Consider the following 17,052-nt stretch of genomic DNA (forward strand, 5'->3'; position numbering starts at 1 on the left):
GACCACTGTACTATTTTTATGCATGCAATTTTATTAATGCCACGTGTATATATTACACGTAATTAATATCTGGAGAATAAATGAATAGCAAATAACTAAATATCGTATTTTCCATCAAGGTAAAAATAATGGTTCATGTAAATATATTAGTTTAATATATTTGCATGAATATTTACTTCAAACCGTATATGATTTCTTTATCGATAATTAAATAAACTTACCTTGTTCAGCCAAAATGACGTCATTATATCTATCAATCAATTTAACCTTTCCCAAAGAAGTTCCAATTAAGATTAGATCTGACCTATCAGAGTGAAATTCAAACTGTCTAGTATCTTGCGAACTCTGTAATAATGTGAATTTATATTGATTTTTAATTATGAGATCTTCTTTAAAACTGTCATCAAGCCTATTATTTTCTGAATTTGGGATAGAGTCGAAATACAAAGTGTTTTGAATTGGTTGTGAATCAAAGCTTAGAAATCTTGAGCTAATATCACCATAAAATTTCCCAACTATCAAGTCTTTGTAAATTTCGTTTGTATTTTTTATTAAGCTTTTTAAACAAAAATTATCTTTGGATTCAGGATTTTCTACTGAAATATCTCCAGAGTATTCTTTATTATCTTTAAACCTATTTAGTTCTCTATACAAAGTGATTATTCTACACTTTGAAAACCTCACATTAGAATTTAACATGTGGCCTTCCAACGATGAGAATGATGAAAATGAAGGCATCGTTGACATATTTGAAATACCTGAAAAGGATCTCTGTATCATAAATTGATTCTCCACTGATTCATTTGTATTGTCAATATTACTTTTCAATACAAAATCATGCTCTTCTTCAACTTTTATTGGCAAAAAACTGATTTTTGACAATCTTAAACCATCTGAAGACCAGCTAATAGGAATTATAAATTCTTTATGTATCTTAAACTGTTCTTTAAGATCCTCATAAATTTCTTCCGTTCCAATTTGTTTAATTTCCGCTTTAATTTTCTCACCATTAACAAAAAAGAAATTCTTTGATAAGCTACCGAGTAGATCCCCAGAATAAGACTTTAATTTACTCAAAATCTTTTCATTTTTTGTCAAACTCTCTCCATAAACTTTTTTCCCCATCTCCTTCTCCTGTAAAAATATCTCGCTACTATCTTCATTTTCCTCATTTTCGTAATTGCTCAGCTTTCTCCATCCTATGCCTTTTAATATGAAGATATTGTAACAATGTTCATCTTTAAAACCATCACTAATAACTCCGTCCAAGTTTGCTTTTATCAAATAAATTAAATCTGCCATACACGTTTCTTCTTTATTTAAAGTTATATATCTTCTATTAATCTGCTTCTCTAAACCTTGAGGATTCTGAATTATATTTAATATTAACTCCAAATTAGCTTTGGGACCAATACTAAGAGGTAAATTATCACTTGAAAGTGAAGAATTTTGCAGTGAAGAGAATATACCCGAATTAAAGTTCCTTATATCTTTTAAATTTGATCTATTAGGATTGTAATACCAAGTACATCCCAAAAGGCTCTTTGGATATTCACACCAACATGAGTAACTTTGATCATTATCGAATGCTGAGTCCTGCAAGTTAATACTAGTTGCAAACATATTAAATATTATAGAATTTGAACATAACATTTTGAAATACTGTCTTATATTGTGAACTNCCAGAATACATGTCTATAAATACTGAACATGGGGTGTGCAATTACCCGGACTGTGAGGNAAATTCATATTTGAATAGTAGTCATANNCAGCTCCCAAATCTAATCTGCCCTTTCACACCTTTTTGATCTTTATGCATCTGGCTCAACACCTCAGAAGAAAAGTTGGAAACCCTCATTGTTTGGAATTCCCATTTGTTTAAACGCTGAAATAGATCTTGGAGTTAAGGATGTTGTCCAGTTTGGGTTATTGGCGTAAGAAATAAATGCATTAGCTATTGTGACAAACTCTATGGAACTTGAAGCTACTTTATACATGATCCCACCCATCATCTCTATCTTCCTCCTCTTCCTCTATCTTCTCCTCTTCCAGTATCCCTAAATTTTTTCCTTCCATCTTTGATTGAGTTCTGATCTTTGAATAATTACCTAGGAACGACTTCCTATGAATATTTATTGGAAGTTGTAGCTTTTTGCTCCCCAGTAAATTGTCATCATCACATTTAGGATTAGGTATATCGCTTATATTTACCATATGCACAAGCTCCTTTGGTAGTTCTAGAAGATATCTACCATGTGAATTAGGCTCAGAGCTAATAATATTCCCAATTCTCCCTCCTATCAAAATCTCTCGAATCCTAATTGGACATGGAAGCCGAATAAAATGTCTGCATGTATGTAAAGTTGATAAATACTTAATCTTCTTTGCAAAATCAAAAATTCGGCTAATTACTGTATCCTCCATATCTTGATATATTTTTGGATCAATCTTAACTGAAGTTATTGGAGTCATTATATCTATGCACGCACCAATCCTTAACCAGAAAATATGATTTGGATCTTCATTTAGTATATTCATGTAAAATACCAACCTCCAATTTACTAATTCTGTTGCAAGTGAAATATCCAATCTTATATTTTCCAATTCACTATTATCCAACTCTGTTACTGGCTTTTTTCCTTGATTTAATGTTATTTTATGATTGTTCTCATCCCACCAATTGTACTCCAATATCTTAAGAAAGTTATCCTCATTCCCAAACTCTATAGAGTAAGCTTCTACTTCCTCTATAGGCATATGCGTATTTCTCTTACTATTTAGATTTCTTATTATATTATTCCCATTTCTTTCAAACCGATAATATCCCAAATCATTCCTTTTATTAGCTGGAATTTGTTGAGCATTTTCAAAACACCATTTTTTCCCTTTTTTGTTTTGTACAAAACCAAATTTATGGCAGTAGAATCTCCATATTATTGGGTTATTATGTATTGTTAAATATGCAGAGTTGCATGTTAAACTCAGATTAATTGTATCTTTCGGTTCCAAAAAATAACATATTCCCATAATTATTTCCTTAGGAATTTTAAGAAGTGTTGGAGCTATTGCAAAAGCCATTTTTATTTTATATTCTTTTTTTCTCCTTTTCTTCAATTTTTTCCTTTTCTCTCTATTTCATCTTTATTATCCTTTTATATGTGATATTTGGTATTCTGTGAGGTTAGTACTTTCAATTATCTGATATTATATTTTTGTTTTTTTTCGTCTTATATATATAGTCTCGAATTCAGTTATTCCTGAATAAAGCAATATAAATTAATAATTTCTTTATTTTGGTTCTTAAATGAAGAAGAAAGAAGACTAGGATAAACAAATTGTTTATTATTTTACTATTATTTCCAAGGCTTATTTAAAGTTTTCCGCCCCTTTTTTTTTGTTAAGACTAGTACATATTTACAGAAACCTATTAAGATAACAAACTTAACTATTTTTGCATGAGTTTATCGCCAATTAAATCAATTCCGAGCAAAAATCAAGATGCATGCATGTAATACATGCATTGCATTACAAGCATTGCATGCATCTTGTATTTGCTGCATTTCTAATCAATTGATAATTATTTACGCAAAAAAAAAAATGTTAAAATATTCAAAAAATATTAAAACTAATTAGTATCAAATATTTTCTAAAATATATTAGTTTATAAAAAGTGATTTTCTTATTTTAAAAAAAAAAAAAAAAAAAAAAAAAAACCATTCAATTCTTTTAAACATATTTTTGCCTAATAATTAACACAAAAAAAATAACGCGCCAACTCGAGAAATTGAGCGCCAAGCACTAATAATTGTATTATTAATCATGATAAATATTATTAATAATTACATACCGGCACAAGTAGTATGGGGGCAGAAGAAGAGGAAAAAAAGTAAAAAAAATGAGGCTGAGGGGAAAAGTGGAGGTAATTTAAAGTTGATAACATAGGAATATTTTATTCTTTCTTATTCCCCTAAACTCTCTAATAAATTTGCTTAATCGAGTTTCATAACACGTTTTAAAGGAGGAATAGCTAGCGATAAGCTTTTTCTATACACGCTTTAAATACTGATAGAATATACAAAATAGCAGAGCAATTTTTTCTTTTTTTTTTTTGAATGCTGAGATATTAAACAAGAACTTTACTTGTAAAATAAGAAAGAAAATAAAATTTCAAAGAAAAAGCCATCTATAGTTAATTTGAACAAATAATTACAATCACCTATCAGTTACTTGTTAAAATAAATTAATATTTATTACATATGCCTATTACAAGAATACGAATATATGTATAAATCAACTTATTAAATTAAGATAATATTAACTTAAAATAAAGTAATGGAAGGAGTTAAGTATTCGAGAGGAGGAAAAGTTCACATAGGTGAGGAAAGATGTCGTGGAGGCAGAGGTGGAGGTTATGTGGGGATGTTCGTGGATGGAAAGGGAAATGGACGTGGAGGAGGTACTTATAGAGGAAATAGATTTAGTAGAGGGAATAAAACAAAATCGGGATCAATTTATAGAGATCAGAATACCAGACTCGATTTTACAAGAAAGTTGCAGAGCTCTACAGAAACAACCGTAGGACCTGATGGGCTGGAGAAGAGCAGTGCATCAGCTGATTGTAGCAACAAAGTTATCATAGATACTAGTGACTTGCTAGCTATTAGCTTTCGTATTTCACCGGAAAAGAAGTGTGATGAGAAGATTGGGGTAATACCCAATGGAATTTCAAGCACCGAAGCTAGTGAGTATTGTAAAAGCCAGGGCTCAAGTCAGAATCCAAGCCCCTTAGGAGGCTGCCAAGAAAAGTTTAATACTAGCTCAAATTTTTATGGTGATTCAAAACATTTCTCCAATTATAAACATTACAAGAAAAACCACTTCCAAAGCGCCTACAGGGGTAGAAGGAAAATGTTTAATAAGACTCAAGGCGAAAAAGCTCTTGAAATGAAGAGAGAACCTGAAAAGCAAGACTTAACTAGTCCTACTCCTAGTCCTATGGAGCCAGCTCAGATACAAGAGGTTGAGAGTATAAATACCAAGAAAGATGGACCAAAATTACCAACTTCTGATAAAAAAATCCCGGATCGGGAAGATATTCTAGAAAGCCCAAGCAAAATGCCTGATAAGAACTCGAAATGTACAGAGACTTTAATTAAGGACCAAGATAATAATATTAATTCCGATTCTCAGATGATTAGGGATGTAATTAACTGGATGAAGGAACGCCAAGGAGAGGCAATTCATTGGCTCAAAGAAAATGGTAAGTATCCACAAGAAGAATATGTTCAGAACTCTGTTAGGAAGCCCCGGAAATTTTCCCAAGATGGTGGATTTAGGGGAAAAAAACAATCTTGGAATGACAGCGAGCGAAATATAGAGGAGAAAAATCAGAGGTTCCCAGCAAAATACAAGGGCCAAAAGAAAGATACTCTCTCTTTTTCTTATTCTCCTAAGACCCTAGTTAATCCAACAAACCAAGATAAGAGTAGCAATTCAACTTCAGAATGTTTAGAATTGTCACAATGCCGAGAAACTAGTAAACAATTTGGCGCCAATATTCCAAACAAAGACTTGGGTCAAAAGCTAGACTTGCGTGCAAAACAGAAATTTGAGTATAATCGAAGATTCAGCAGAGAAAAAGCTGGTAATTTTCGTTTTCAAAACAAAACCAAGGAAAATGAGCCATACCGCTCTACAGGAACAAGAAATGACTCAAAAGATGGAGAGAAGAGTACTAACAGCAATAGTAACTTTAATACTCCTACCAAATACAGAAATCATTACCACAAAAAGCAATCTGTTCAAAAAGATCTGTAATGCTATTATTACCAGAAACTCTCAAGCCTAAGTTAATATATGTATATATTTATTCTTATTTCTTATATTTATTGTTGCGAATAATTCTCAAACTCTAATGCTTGAATAGAGTTGCCTTAATTTTCTTTAAATTTTTTCCAGCCCGTGTTTTACGTATTGACGTGTTTACATGCATTTTGCTTTATTTACATGTGGGGAATTGCCGCCTTTCGATTTTTAGTGGAGAATATTCAAAGAAATAAGAAATTGTATTATTATGTTGACGTGCATAAATGCATGTTTATATATATACATACTTGGATCATTTGATATCTTAGTTTTATAGTCTTTATCTCAAACTCATATTTTCTAACTATTTACAAAAACTCTGAATAAGAACCTATTCAGTATAGTCAATCTTTCTCTTTATTATTTACTCTATTACCATTTGTAGGCTTTGTAAATTGATATCTTCTAACATAATGCTCACTAACCCACTTTCTTTCACTTTCTATAAAGATGAAATAATTATTTTTTCAAAAAAGAAATAAAGATAAACAACTCATTTCCCGCCGGCGGTATAATCCATTGTAATTAATTTACCAAGTATCGAGAAGGATTTGAGAGATAAATTATATCAATTCAGGGAAAAAATAGTCGGTTTTATGGAAACTGAACTCGGACTATCAAAAGAGGAAAATGGAAGAACAGGAGTAAGAGGAGAGTTATTCTTAAACTTTGAGGAGGTTGGGAGGATTCAAAAATTTTTGATGGAGAATTCGGGGAGCTTTGGATTTGAGTTGTCGCCAGAGCCCGTAGTTGATAGTAGCAAAAAAAATTCAAAGAAGAAGTCAATATCAGGAGGAGCTAAAGTGAATCCTTCTGGTATTGTGATAGGAGAAAAGAGGAAATCTCGAAGTTCGCGTCCATCTTATTCAAGAGAGCTAAAGGCGCTTTTAGAAGATGGAATGAGTATTTTAGAATCAAGACATGACAATAAGGGAGGCAACTCCCAAAGTTCAGTAGGACAAAGAGGAAATGTTGAAGATTCACAAAAAAGACTTCCAGATTGGGCTAAAAGATTTCACAGAATTCTCAAAGTTATTTCTCAGCAAGAAGCCTTCTCTCCTTTTGTTTCAGCTGTCAATATTAAAAACTTTGACTTATATATAAAAGGAGATGCTCTTTTCTCTAGAGAAGGTGTTGAGGAAGAGACTTTTGACGGTATACCTTCAAGTGAAAATAAGAAAAAAGAAATTGACCGACTCTTTTTAAACGCCGGACAATTCTTCAAATATATAGAAAGATGTAGTCCGATCAAACCAATTTCTCTGAATTGTATCATTAGTAAGCTTGAAAACAACGAATATTTATCAGCTGCTCATGTATTTTCCGATATATATTCTGTCTGGATTTGTGGCTTCCGATCAGTAGAACCTGGAAAAGCTTTATGGACTAAAGCAGTAGATGCCTCACTTAATCTTAATTTAAAGCTTTTAAATGAACCGCTACAAGATGATTTCCTGCTCACTTTTCCAGGAGGCATTCCTAAAGGGTCCACCAAAAATGCTAAGTCAATTATCGACGGGTCGTCAGCCTTGGAGCCTCCAAAGAAGATCCAAAATACTGGAAAAAATATAGGTTCCTTACTCTTTGATGACTCTGGAAAAGACCCTAACTACCATACACTTGGTAAAAATAAAAAATCAGCCTCTAACAATCAGTCGTCCCAAAACTCCTCCAGCTCCAAGTCTGCAAAAACCCCAAAGAAACACTCACAAGCTTCATCCTCCTCATATGGTGCCAAAGGAATTACTGAGCCTGAGAGACACGAGTTCCAATCCCTTCTTAGCCAACTTTCACAAAACGACCATGTTGAATTATTCAACTCCTTCTTCTCCACTGCTCACTGGAAAGAAGTTAACTCCGGTGAAGTGGAACTTGATGACCAGCAAACCCCCCCTAATGTTTTCCGTGAAATGATTAAATGGTGTAAACTCAAACTTAATATTCCTATACTAGAAGGCACATCCAAAAAAGATTCATCCTCAAATAAAAATACATGCAAAAGAGCCCGCCAACAGAAGGCGCCTTCAGGATTGCACTCGTCACAAAAGAAAAAATCTCATTTATCAGCTAAGCAATTCTTTTCATCCGGAAGGGCATTTAGTTCTCCGTCATCATCATCGGCTAGCGAAGATGAAGACGATATTTCCTTATCTGGAAACTTACAAATTTCCCAACAGTGGGCATCCACTTCTTCATCTGGTGAATCGGATACCGAGCCAGAACTGACTAGTTTTTACCCACATTTTAATTCTAAATAAAAATCAAAAGCAAACTGGAGGACAAGTTCCCGCCTAATGTTTCTTAGCTAAGAAAATTAAACATATTTTATACGTGTACATATAATTAGTTTAGAAATGGCTAGTTCAGCCCGAATCCTCGTAGCAAGTAAATTATACAAAATAAGCATTATATATTATCAATAGTATTACAGTGTACTCAATATAATCCCGCTTAGAAATTCTTTGAAGCTACACTTCTTTTCATGTTCTTCGTATTATTAAAGTATTGTAATAGCTATTAAAAACCATAAGAGCTCTGCTAGTACGATTTTCTCTCTACTTAATTCTAACCAGATAAAAATTGTCAATTGACAATAATCATTACCCAATCAATAGTATGTATGTGTAGTCTGCATATAAAAATGCATATTGAAATTGGGTAAAATAGAAATGGTCAAAGCAACCAAGTAATGCATTGTTAACTATTATTACTACAATTGTGTATTTTTGCATCCATTTAGTTAAGTTGTTTGAAATAAGGTGACTATTTTATGTAACTGGCCTCTAAAATTCCTTCAGAAAAGAAGCAAACATAAAAGTAAATCTTGTTTTGTGACGAGTAGTTGTTCAATCTACAATGATCTCTTCTCCAAAACAATCTTTAGATTTCGTGCATTTAGACAAATATCCTCAAATTTTGTGTTAATTAGTGAAAGTTGTTTAAATAACTCATCTGGTGTTGGAGACTCCTTCATCTTAATAGTTTTTACCAAAGACTCTGAAAACTCTCTTCCAAGTATATGAACTGCCTCCATTTCAATAATAGAGTCACCTATTGAAATAAGATTAGTAATAGTCTCTGAATCTAGCTTTTTTTGAATCTCCAGAAATGCATTAAATTTCCATTTGTGATATGCCCCTGGATATTTATGTTCATACTTTGACCTTGCTGAAATAACTGTTAATCTTGATAAAACATCAACAACTTCTGGCATATACATCTTAGCAGAATAATCAACCCATCCCTCTGAAGCATTAGTTATTAAAAATACGTTTCCCATATCCATAGCTTTGACAAGTAACTCAACTACGCATTTTTGAATTTGATTCATAATAATTTGTACATCCTGGGGAAAAGTAGACAAAAAGTTATCAGAGCACTCACCTTGGCATGCAATAATATCCTTCTCTAGTTTACCTTGAGCTGAATCATTCACAGCTTGTTGTGAATTTGAGCTTCCACTAATTCTATTCCTTTTAGTTATCTGATAATTTAAGAATGTGGTACAAAGTAAGGTATCATCCCAATCAAAAATTATTGCAGTTTGGTGCTTTGGTGGCCTATGTGCTGAAGGAACCCAAATTTTCAAATAACTCAATTTTTCCAAGTACTTGAGCCTTGAAGAGTCATTTTGAGACAAGTCTAATAATCTGAATAAAAAATCATCATGCTCTTGTATCTCGTCTGTAGAATCGCCATAAGCCTTTTTGGAACTGTGAGTCATTGAACGGTCATGTCCTGAAGCGTGTACTCTCCTTTCCCCATCATTTTTGGTAATCCCCAATCTTAAAATTAGCCTTTCTCTTACATTATCTTTCATAATATCTGAAGCTGACTATTCCCACTACTGGCTTTGATTAGCAGTTTTTTTTGACTACTAATTCCCCTACTTCATACCAATTATATATAAAAATCCTCTTTTACTTTTCTTTAGTATCTTCTTTTCCTTATATAATTCATTCTTTAATTACATTTTCTCTTGAGATTAGGCGGGAAATTATTTTATTGGCAGTCTTTTTAAATATCTACTACCGAAAAGGTATTCACAAATTTCAAGAGAATTGTTTGCATTGACGGTTCCTTCTGTCATAACTATTAGAAGGTTAGGAATAAGTTTTTTCTTTTAAGAAATACTGTAAAACTTACCAGGAAGACCTCTAATTCGGGTAGCTCCTTTTAAAATGCAATCTTTAATAGAATAGATTGAGATATTTGGGAAGACTGAAAGCAAGACCCCAGCTATCCCAGTTATAATTGGGGCAGAGAATGAGCTACCATCCATACATCTATATTCTGTGTTGAATGGATTTTAGTTAGAATTTGGGTCAATTTTGTATTTTTTAGATTTGCATGCATCTTACCTCCTTGTAGATATGTAGAGCAAATATTAACTCCAGGAGCTCCAATATGGACGGTCTTTCTTCCATAAGTTGCTCTTTCCATTAGTTCTCCATTACTTTAGGTTATGAATAAAGAAATGAATAGATAAAATTTTTGATTGGAATGAAAATTAAAATTTATTACTTACCTTGTAATCGAAGTCACAGAAATAATGTTTTCAGACCTGTGAATTAGTTAGTAAAATTCAATATAAAAGTTCAGAATGTTCTATTTATATGATTTCTTTTTAACTTACTTGAAAGATGAAGGGAAAGTTGGAACAATATCATTGTTTCTATCGCTTTCATAATTACCAGAAGCTACAATTACCAACATTCCTTGATCTTCACTTCTTTTAATTGCAAGTCTTAATAATTCAATGTTTTTACTAAAGACAGTATTTATTGATCTTTGATGTTCGGTATTTACACTAAGGTACTTACCTTCTACTTCCATAGCTATGATTTGATATTCTTACTCCTTTGTCTAATGCATAGTCAATAGCTTCAACAAATCCTGATAGGAATCCTCTAATTTTTGAATCCAAAACCTTTAATACCATGATTTGGCAAAACCAACAAATTCCTGAAATACCAACTTCCTTATTTGGGATTGCAGAAATGATGCCAGAAATATGAGTTCCATGTCCATTATTATCTACTGGTATTTTATTATTATCCACAAAATTCTAAAAGTGTTTGTTTGAATTATAAAAAGTTGTATATTAATAAAAACTTAACTTACCCATCCATAACAATCATCAACATAACCATTCATATCATCATCAATTCCATCATTACAGTCAAACTCTCCAAAATTCCTCCATATTTTTCCTCTTAAATCAGGATGCTCAAAATCAATCCCAGAGTCAATAACTGCAATTACAACATTTCCCATTCCTTGATCCTTAAGTTCTGAAACTCTTTTCCACATTTTTGCTGACTTTATTCCAAATTTTGAATCATTATGAAACCATTGTCTTTCATAAATAGTTGAATAGTTTTCAGTAGTTATTGTTGGCCTGTTGGAGTTATTTATTTTCGGTATCTCAAATGTACTTCTGTAATTGTTCTCTTCGAATCCAATAAACTCGTCCAAATACACTCCCTAATAAAAGTTACAAAGATCTAGACGTAGAATTATCACAACTTACCTGAATCAAATCTTGAAACAAGCTGACTTGATCCTTAATTACATTCAGAAATTTTGTCATCTGGTCATTATCTTTAGTTTGTATAATCTCCATGCTTAAATTCTTTAAATACCTTGTTTTTGTATTATTAAACTAATAGTTTTGAAGAATTAATTTGATAAAATGTTTCATTATCCTTCCCATACAAATTAAAATTGAACAAATATATGGGAATTATGAAAGCTTAACTCACCTTGAGTATATTAAAAGCTCTTTCAATAATGTTTTTAAACCTCAATCTTAATCTTAAAAATAACTCACTTGAGCCACCATTACTATCTTTATATACAAATATTATTCTATTCGAGTCTTGATATTGTGATTCATTAACTTTAATCTAAATACATGTGATATAAAGCAATGTTTTAATGAGAGTTATTTTGAAATTTTAATAGGGATTTGTTACTAGTTACTTACCTTTTTTATCAAATCCGTTAACCTAGTACCAAGATTAGAATCCTGCCTTTTAGAAACTAATTCAGCTCCATTTTCTATTCTAATCAAGTTCTGAGACCTAACTGTTATTATAATAGTTACCAGAATTTGAATTATCAGTAGTTTTGCCCTCATTCGGAGCTATTGTTATTTTTTATATATTGTATTTAAAAAAAAGAAATATATATTATATATTATTTTCAATTTAAATATAATGAGCAGAAATTTCCTCTTCTTTTCCTATCACCTATTATTGGAAAAAAAATATATTAAACTTTTAGTCAAATTGTTTTCTTTTATTTTTTTCCCCTGTTTACCTATATCTCATTATACTTATTCAAAATTCTTGCATTTTCTTTATAGATAACCCTAGTTTCTCCAACCTATATAATTAAACAACTTTATGTGTTTTTATATTTTTTACGTAATAATTTTAATGTGGATAATTGTTTCATATACCGGTGCTCCTATTACGTAAGAATAGTTTGCATGTAGTGCATGCAATTGAAATGCATGCATGAGTGAAATTTTGCGGGTTTGGAGAAGAAAAATAATGAACGCGAAAAATAGAGTTATTGGAAAGAGTAAGAAGCACTAATTATTCGAATGTTTAGTTTTTTTCCTTCCAAATTTGTGAATTTGAGAGGCTAAATTGAATCGTTTTTTTATTCAGGAATACTAGTATTATTTGCATCTTCGTTGCTAAAACTACTATGAATGTTATTATTCGACTTTAAAAGTTGAATAAACTGATCATCTTCATTGTAAAGTCCTGACTGTACTAGAGACTCTATATTGTGTGTATAAACGTTATTACTTTTGTTGGAAGTAGGATGTGTTTCTTTCTCAGGGAATAAATGCACTGCAGCAGCTAAATGTTCAAACTGAGTCTTGTAATGATCTCTGGAAGCCCTCAATATCTGAACACTTTCCTTGAGCTGTAAGATTTGATCTTCAAATGACTGAATTAACTCATCTTTTCTAAGAAGTTCGTTTTTAAAATACAAATCAGATTTTCTACCAGTTTTTAGACTCTGAATCTCTTTGTGAAGCTTTTCGTTAATTTCCTCTTCCTCGCTATATTTCTTGAACCATTTATTTTTTTCAAATTCTGCAATCTGAGTTTTCTTTTTTTCAAGCTCAAGTTTCATCTTAAACTCATTTTTTTGGGATTCAAGAAGTTTTGTTTGCTCAAATTGAAATAGTTTCATCTTTCTATTGTTTTCATCATTAATATTATCTATTGAGTTTTCTTTATTCTTTAACTTAAGTATTTTATTGCTAACTAAATTCTCAAGTCTTGCAAGCTTATTGCTTTTTCTACTAATATCCCCAATGAAATCCTTCATGATTGTTTCTTGTCTAATTAAAGTCAATTTTCTGAATTCTTCTTCCAAATTGTGAAGGTGTTGTACGAACCTTTCTTTCTCTGACCTCTTCCAAATCTCGAAGTTCACCTTTGAGGTATAATCATCGCTATTTTCAAGCCCTTGTTCATACAACTCATCATTATCAATTTCTTTTATGATAGTTTCTATCAGCTTATTTGAAAAATCAACATCTCCAACAGTGAAATATCCTATCTTTGAGCTAAAATCAGAAATTACCCCAGGGCTTCTAATATTGGAGTCTAATTTATCATACATATTTCCAATTTTCAGAAACTCCAAGTCTTCTGGAGAAATAAATTCTTCATCATTACCCGGTTCGTACTTAGCATTTCTTGACGTTCTTTGTGGGGAAAAACTCACTCTTTTGTCAGGAGGGGTTTTGGTTTTGTTCCTCAAATTGTTCCTAGTCCTCTCATTTATTGGAGATTCATTTGTAGCACTTCCTGACCTTGGCCTAGATCTAGATCTAGATACAGATCTAGGCCTAGAGAATAAAGACGAGTTTTGATCTGTTTTAGTATTTAATGACTTCTGTCTAATACCGGGTGATGATCCATCTGAAATTGGTTGTTTCTTACAATCCTGTAATACTATATCAACCTCTATAAGTCCTATAGGCACGCTCTTTTCTTCTTCTGTTACTGAATTCTCACTATTCTTATTTTTCGATTCGCCAGAATTTGGTTCTAATTCAAAATCAGAGAGTGAATCCAACTCATTGGAAGTGTTTTTATGGTCATTGGGTACTTGAGATTTTGATACTGGATATAGTAATATGCGTGTTGGCCAAATTCTGAATGTATTTGAACCAAAAATATAATTACCTGAAACAGTTGGATTGGTTTTTTCAGTCTGAATTAAAATATGCTTTAAATTAACATAACCCATGGAATGAAGTTCCTGGTCCCCAAAAGTACTAACTTTATAAGCCTCAATTTTTAAAGGCTCACAGTTTAATCTGTCAAATATATCCTTCCAGGAGCAGACTATTCTAGAAGTTATTTCTATTTCATGATCAGAAAAATTGGTCGTAGATCTTCTACATGGGTATGGTGGGCTTGTTTTTGGACATTTTGACGGGGATATCTCATTTGTGCTTTTAATTATTTTATACCAATTTGGAGCCTTAAAAATCACAGTAGCAGGGTCCTGCAAAGTGATTGATCTAAAATGAATAGAAAGGCTCCATATCAAAGATTCGGATGCCCCAAAACCTGCAATATCTGAACCATCATGTTTGTCTATTTCAATATTAAACCATCCAGATTCTTCTTTAAGTTCATCAAAGTTTAGCCTTGTATTATCTAAATTCTCTAAAGAATACCAATCAGTGTATTCTTCAGAATTCATTGCTCCAACTTGAATTGATAAATTAACATATTAATCCCTATTTACACCACTATTTCATTAGCATTCATAATCTAACAAAATATATTGGAATTTTTTTTGAGTATATGTTTATTATTTATTTATTTATTAAATCCACTATTTTTTCATTAGTGTGGTGCTAAACTACATACAATTTGGCGCCAAACTGATTATCATTAATAATTCTGGTAATATTTAAAATTGCATGCAATTTTTGCATGCGATAAATGTAGAAAAAAAAACAGGAAAGGGAGAAATTAGAGAAATGTAAAATTAGAGATAACTTAATAGAAAGATAATAATTTTGAAAAATAATATTAGCCCCAGAGAACTAGGGATGGCTTTCCATCTTTGTTAATTCCAGCAGTGAATATCCAAGGTTGCCTTGGATGCCAAATAGCTGAGCTAATAAAAGAAAGCTCTCCTTTAATTACCTTTAGAGGGACAAAAACGGGATCACTCATTAGATCTGTGGGCATTCTGCAATGGAAAATATTAATAGTGCCATTTTTACTAGCAGAGAAAACCATAGACTTTCCTTGGTGAAATTGTACTTTTTTGATAGCTGATTCACTATATCTTAAAAGTTTATAGGGAGTATTTCCAAGATCCAGATCAAACCAGGCAATTCTTCCATTGGATTGTCCAACAAAGATATGTTTCCCTGAAGAATCTAAAGAAATGGTTGTTGGATCTTCAATACCAATAAGTTTTTTGACCAAAGCTTTACCAGTATTTTGGTTACCAAGCTTCTTATTACCTGTTTTACTAGATGTTAGGTCAACAATCCTAATACATGTTTGAGTAGCAACAATAAGCCATGGGTTAGAAGAGTGAAACTGAACAGATTTAACCAATCCACTAAGTTTTTTAAATGCAGTAATTGATGAGCATCTATTGATAGAATGAATAACAACTCTTTGTGAAGGTGAAATAGCTCTTGGAGATACTGCAGCTAAATACCCTCCTTTATTATGCCAGGATAAATGTCTAATAGTAGATTGATGTTTAATTACAACAGCTGAGCTTAATTCTTTATTTAATTCAGAATCTGGATCCAAATTAATGCTATTCCATGAAAGTAACTCCAATTTACTGGATTCTTTATTATAAGTATGGAGATCCTCAAATAATTCCAAAGAATGTTGATAATCTTTTATTGGGTCCTTTTCTTTGTTTTTAGAATTTTTAATTATTTCATCTGAATCCAAAGTTTCTTTCTCTTCAATATCTGTGGAAGCTTCAGAGTCTTCTGCAAAGCAAATGCTTGGAAGTTTCAGTACTAGAATAAAGAGATACTCCTCAACTCCGCAAGCTAAAATAGGTAAATTAGGATGAAATGCTAGAGTTGTTATAGAGTTTGTGTTAGATTCTTGTGTTTCATCACTAGAAGATGGTTCATCGTAGATATTTACTTGTTGAGCTAACTTTGATATATCCAATTTAAAAGCTATTCGTGAAGTAGATATTTCAAATACTATCAATAGATTACCTACTCCCACAGCTAGCCAGAATCCATCAGATGATGCAGACATTTGTATATTTTTACTGTCAATAATTTGATCAAAGTCATATCTAATTCTGATTGAAGTTGGATAAGGTTTCAAATCGCTTGTATCAATTGGGGGAGGCAAGATACTTTCAGGATCAACATTCATTCTCATTTTCATAGCTCTAGGACACAAATAAAGATCCAAGCAGCGTTCAAACCTTTCAGTAATGAGCTTATCATAAGCTGGTACCCTTCTTAGACAATCAAATTTAGATGGTATAAATGTATTTTCCAGTTCTCCCTCTTTCTCAAGCTTAGAAATCTCATCCTCATCAAATAAGTACTCTTCTGGAGGATTATAGCTATGTTCATGAATTGGGAGTTCCATTCTTGGTGCTGGGATATGAGGAGGCCCTTTAGAAGTAGTTTCATCAACAACCGGATCCAAAATTGCATCTTCCCAAATATCAAATACTTCCGGTTCCTTCTTCTTAATAGGATGTAAAATCTTAAGCCTTATCAACTTAATTAGATGAGTAATTTTCTTTGCTTCCCATTTAGATGGTATAAATCCGCGCTTAGGTACTGGTCTGTTTGATACTGGGAATATTTTATCTTCTAGACTGTCATTTTCATAATGGTAGCTTTCCGCATCAAAGTCAGGATTAGCATAAGTTTGAGATGAAATTCTTCGAATTATGTCCAAATCCTCATCAGTAAGTCTAACTGAAGTCTGATTTTTTTGATCGTATATTGTTCTCCATGCATCTGGATCTGTTGAATTTAGTAGAGCTTGTAACTCAGAATCTAAAGAGAAAAATGTGTTAAATATATTTCAATAAGTACTAAATATAGATCATTGAGTTAACTTACCTGACTTATTGAGTAGTTTTTTCAGCCTCTCACCGTCGATTGTATATCCTTGGTGA

General features: G+C 31.9%; 7 protein-coding genes across 7 annotated transcripts; 2 read left to right on the top strand and 5 right to left on the bottom strand.

Moving 5' to 3' along the window:
- Positions 1-207: 207 nt before the first annotated feature.
- Positions 208-1,653, bottom strand: Chro.20387 (hypothetical protein). The annotated part of the gene is made up of 1 exon (XM_662048.1): positions 208-1,653. One exon carries the CDS (start codon positions 1,651-1,653, stop codon positions 208-210), a length of 1,446 nt encoding a protein of 481 aa, XP_667140.1.
- A 2,679-nt stretch (positions 1,654-4,332) lies between these two features.
- Chro.20388 (hypothetical protein) lies at positions 4,333-5,817 on the top strand. The annotated part of the gene is made up of 1 exon (XM_662049.1): positions 4,333-5,817. One exon carries the CDS (start codon positions 4,333-4,335, stop codon positions 5,815-5,817), a length of 1,485 nt encoding a protein of 494 aa, XP_667141.1.
- Positions 5,818-6,461: 644 nt separating this feature from the next.
- On the top strand, positions 6,462-8,123 carry Chro.20389 (ABC transporter). The annotated part of the gene is made up of 1 exon (XM_662050.1): positions 6,462-8,123. The coding sequence occupies one exon, from the start codon at positions 6,462-6,464 to the stop codon at positions 8,121-8,123; it is 1,662 nt and encodes a 553-aa protein (XP_667142.1).
- Positions 8,124-8,716: 593 nt separating this feature from the next.
- On the bottom strand, positions 8,717-9,685 carry Chro.20390 (hypothetical protein). The annotated part of the gene is made up of 1 exon (XM_662051.1): positions 8,717-9,685. One exon carries the CDS (start codon positions 9,683-9,685, stop codon positions 8,717-8,719), a length of 969 nt encoding a protein of 322 aa, XP_667143.1.
- An 812-nt stretch (positions 9,686-10,497) lies between these two features.
- Chro.20391 (hypothetical protein) lies at positions 10,498-10,701 on the bottom strand. Its single annotated transcript, XM_662052.1, has 1 exon — positions 10,498-10,701. The coding sequence occupies one exon, from the start codon at positions 10,699-10,701 to the stop codon at positions 10,498-10,500; it is 204 nt and encodes a 67-aa protein (XP_667144.1).
- A 1,836-nt stretch (positions 10,702-12,537) lies between these two features.
- Chro.20392 (hypothetical protein) lies at positions 12,538-14,613 on the bottom strand. The annotated part of the gene is made up of 1 exon (XM_662053.1): positions 12,538-14,613. The coding sequence occupies one exon, from the start codon at positions 14,611-14,613 to the stop codon at positions 12,538-12,540; it is 2,076 nt and encodes a 691-aa protein (XP_667145.1).
- Positions 14,614-14,948: 335 nt separating this feature from the next.
- Chro.20393 (eukaryotic ribosome biogenesis; Erb1p) lies at positions 14,949-16,511 on the bottom strand. The annotated part of the gene is made up of 1 exon (XM_662054.1): positions 14,949-16,511. The coding sequence occupies one exon, from the start codon at positions 16,509-16,511 to the stop codon at positions 14,949-14,951; it is 1,563 nt and encodes a 520-aa protein (XP_667146.1).
- Between the last annotated feature and the right edge of the window lie 541 nt (positions 16,512-17,052).

This window comes from Cryptosporidium hominis (assembly GCF_000006425.1).
Source record: "Cryptosporidium hominis TU502 chromosome 2 CHRO012106, whole genome shotgun sequence".
Classification (NCBI taxonomy): Eukaryota; Apicomplexa; class Conoidasida; order Eucoccidiorida; family Cryptosporidiidae; genus Cryptosporidium; species Cryptosporidium hominis.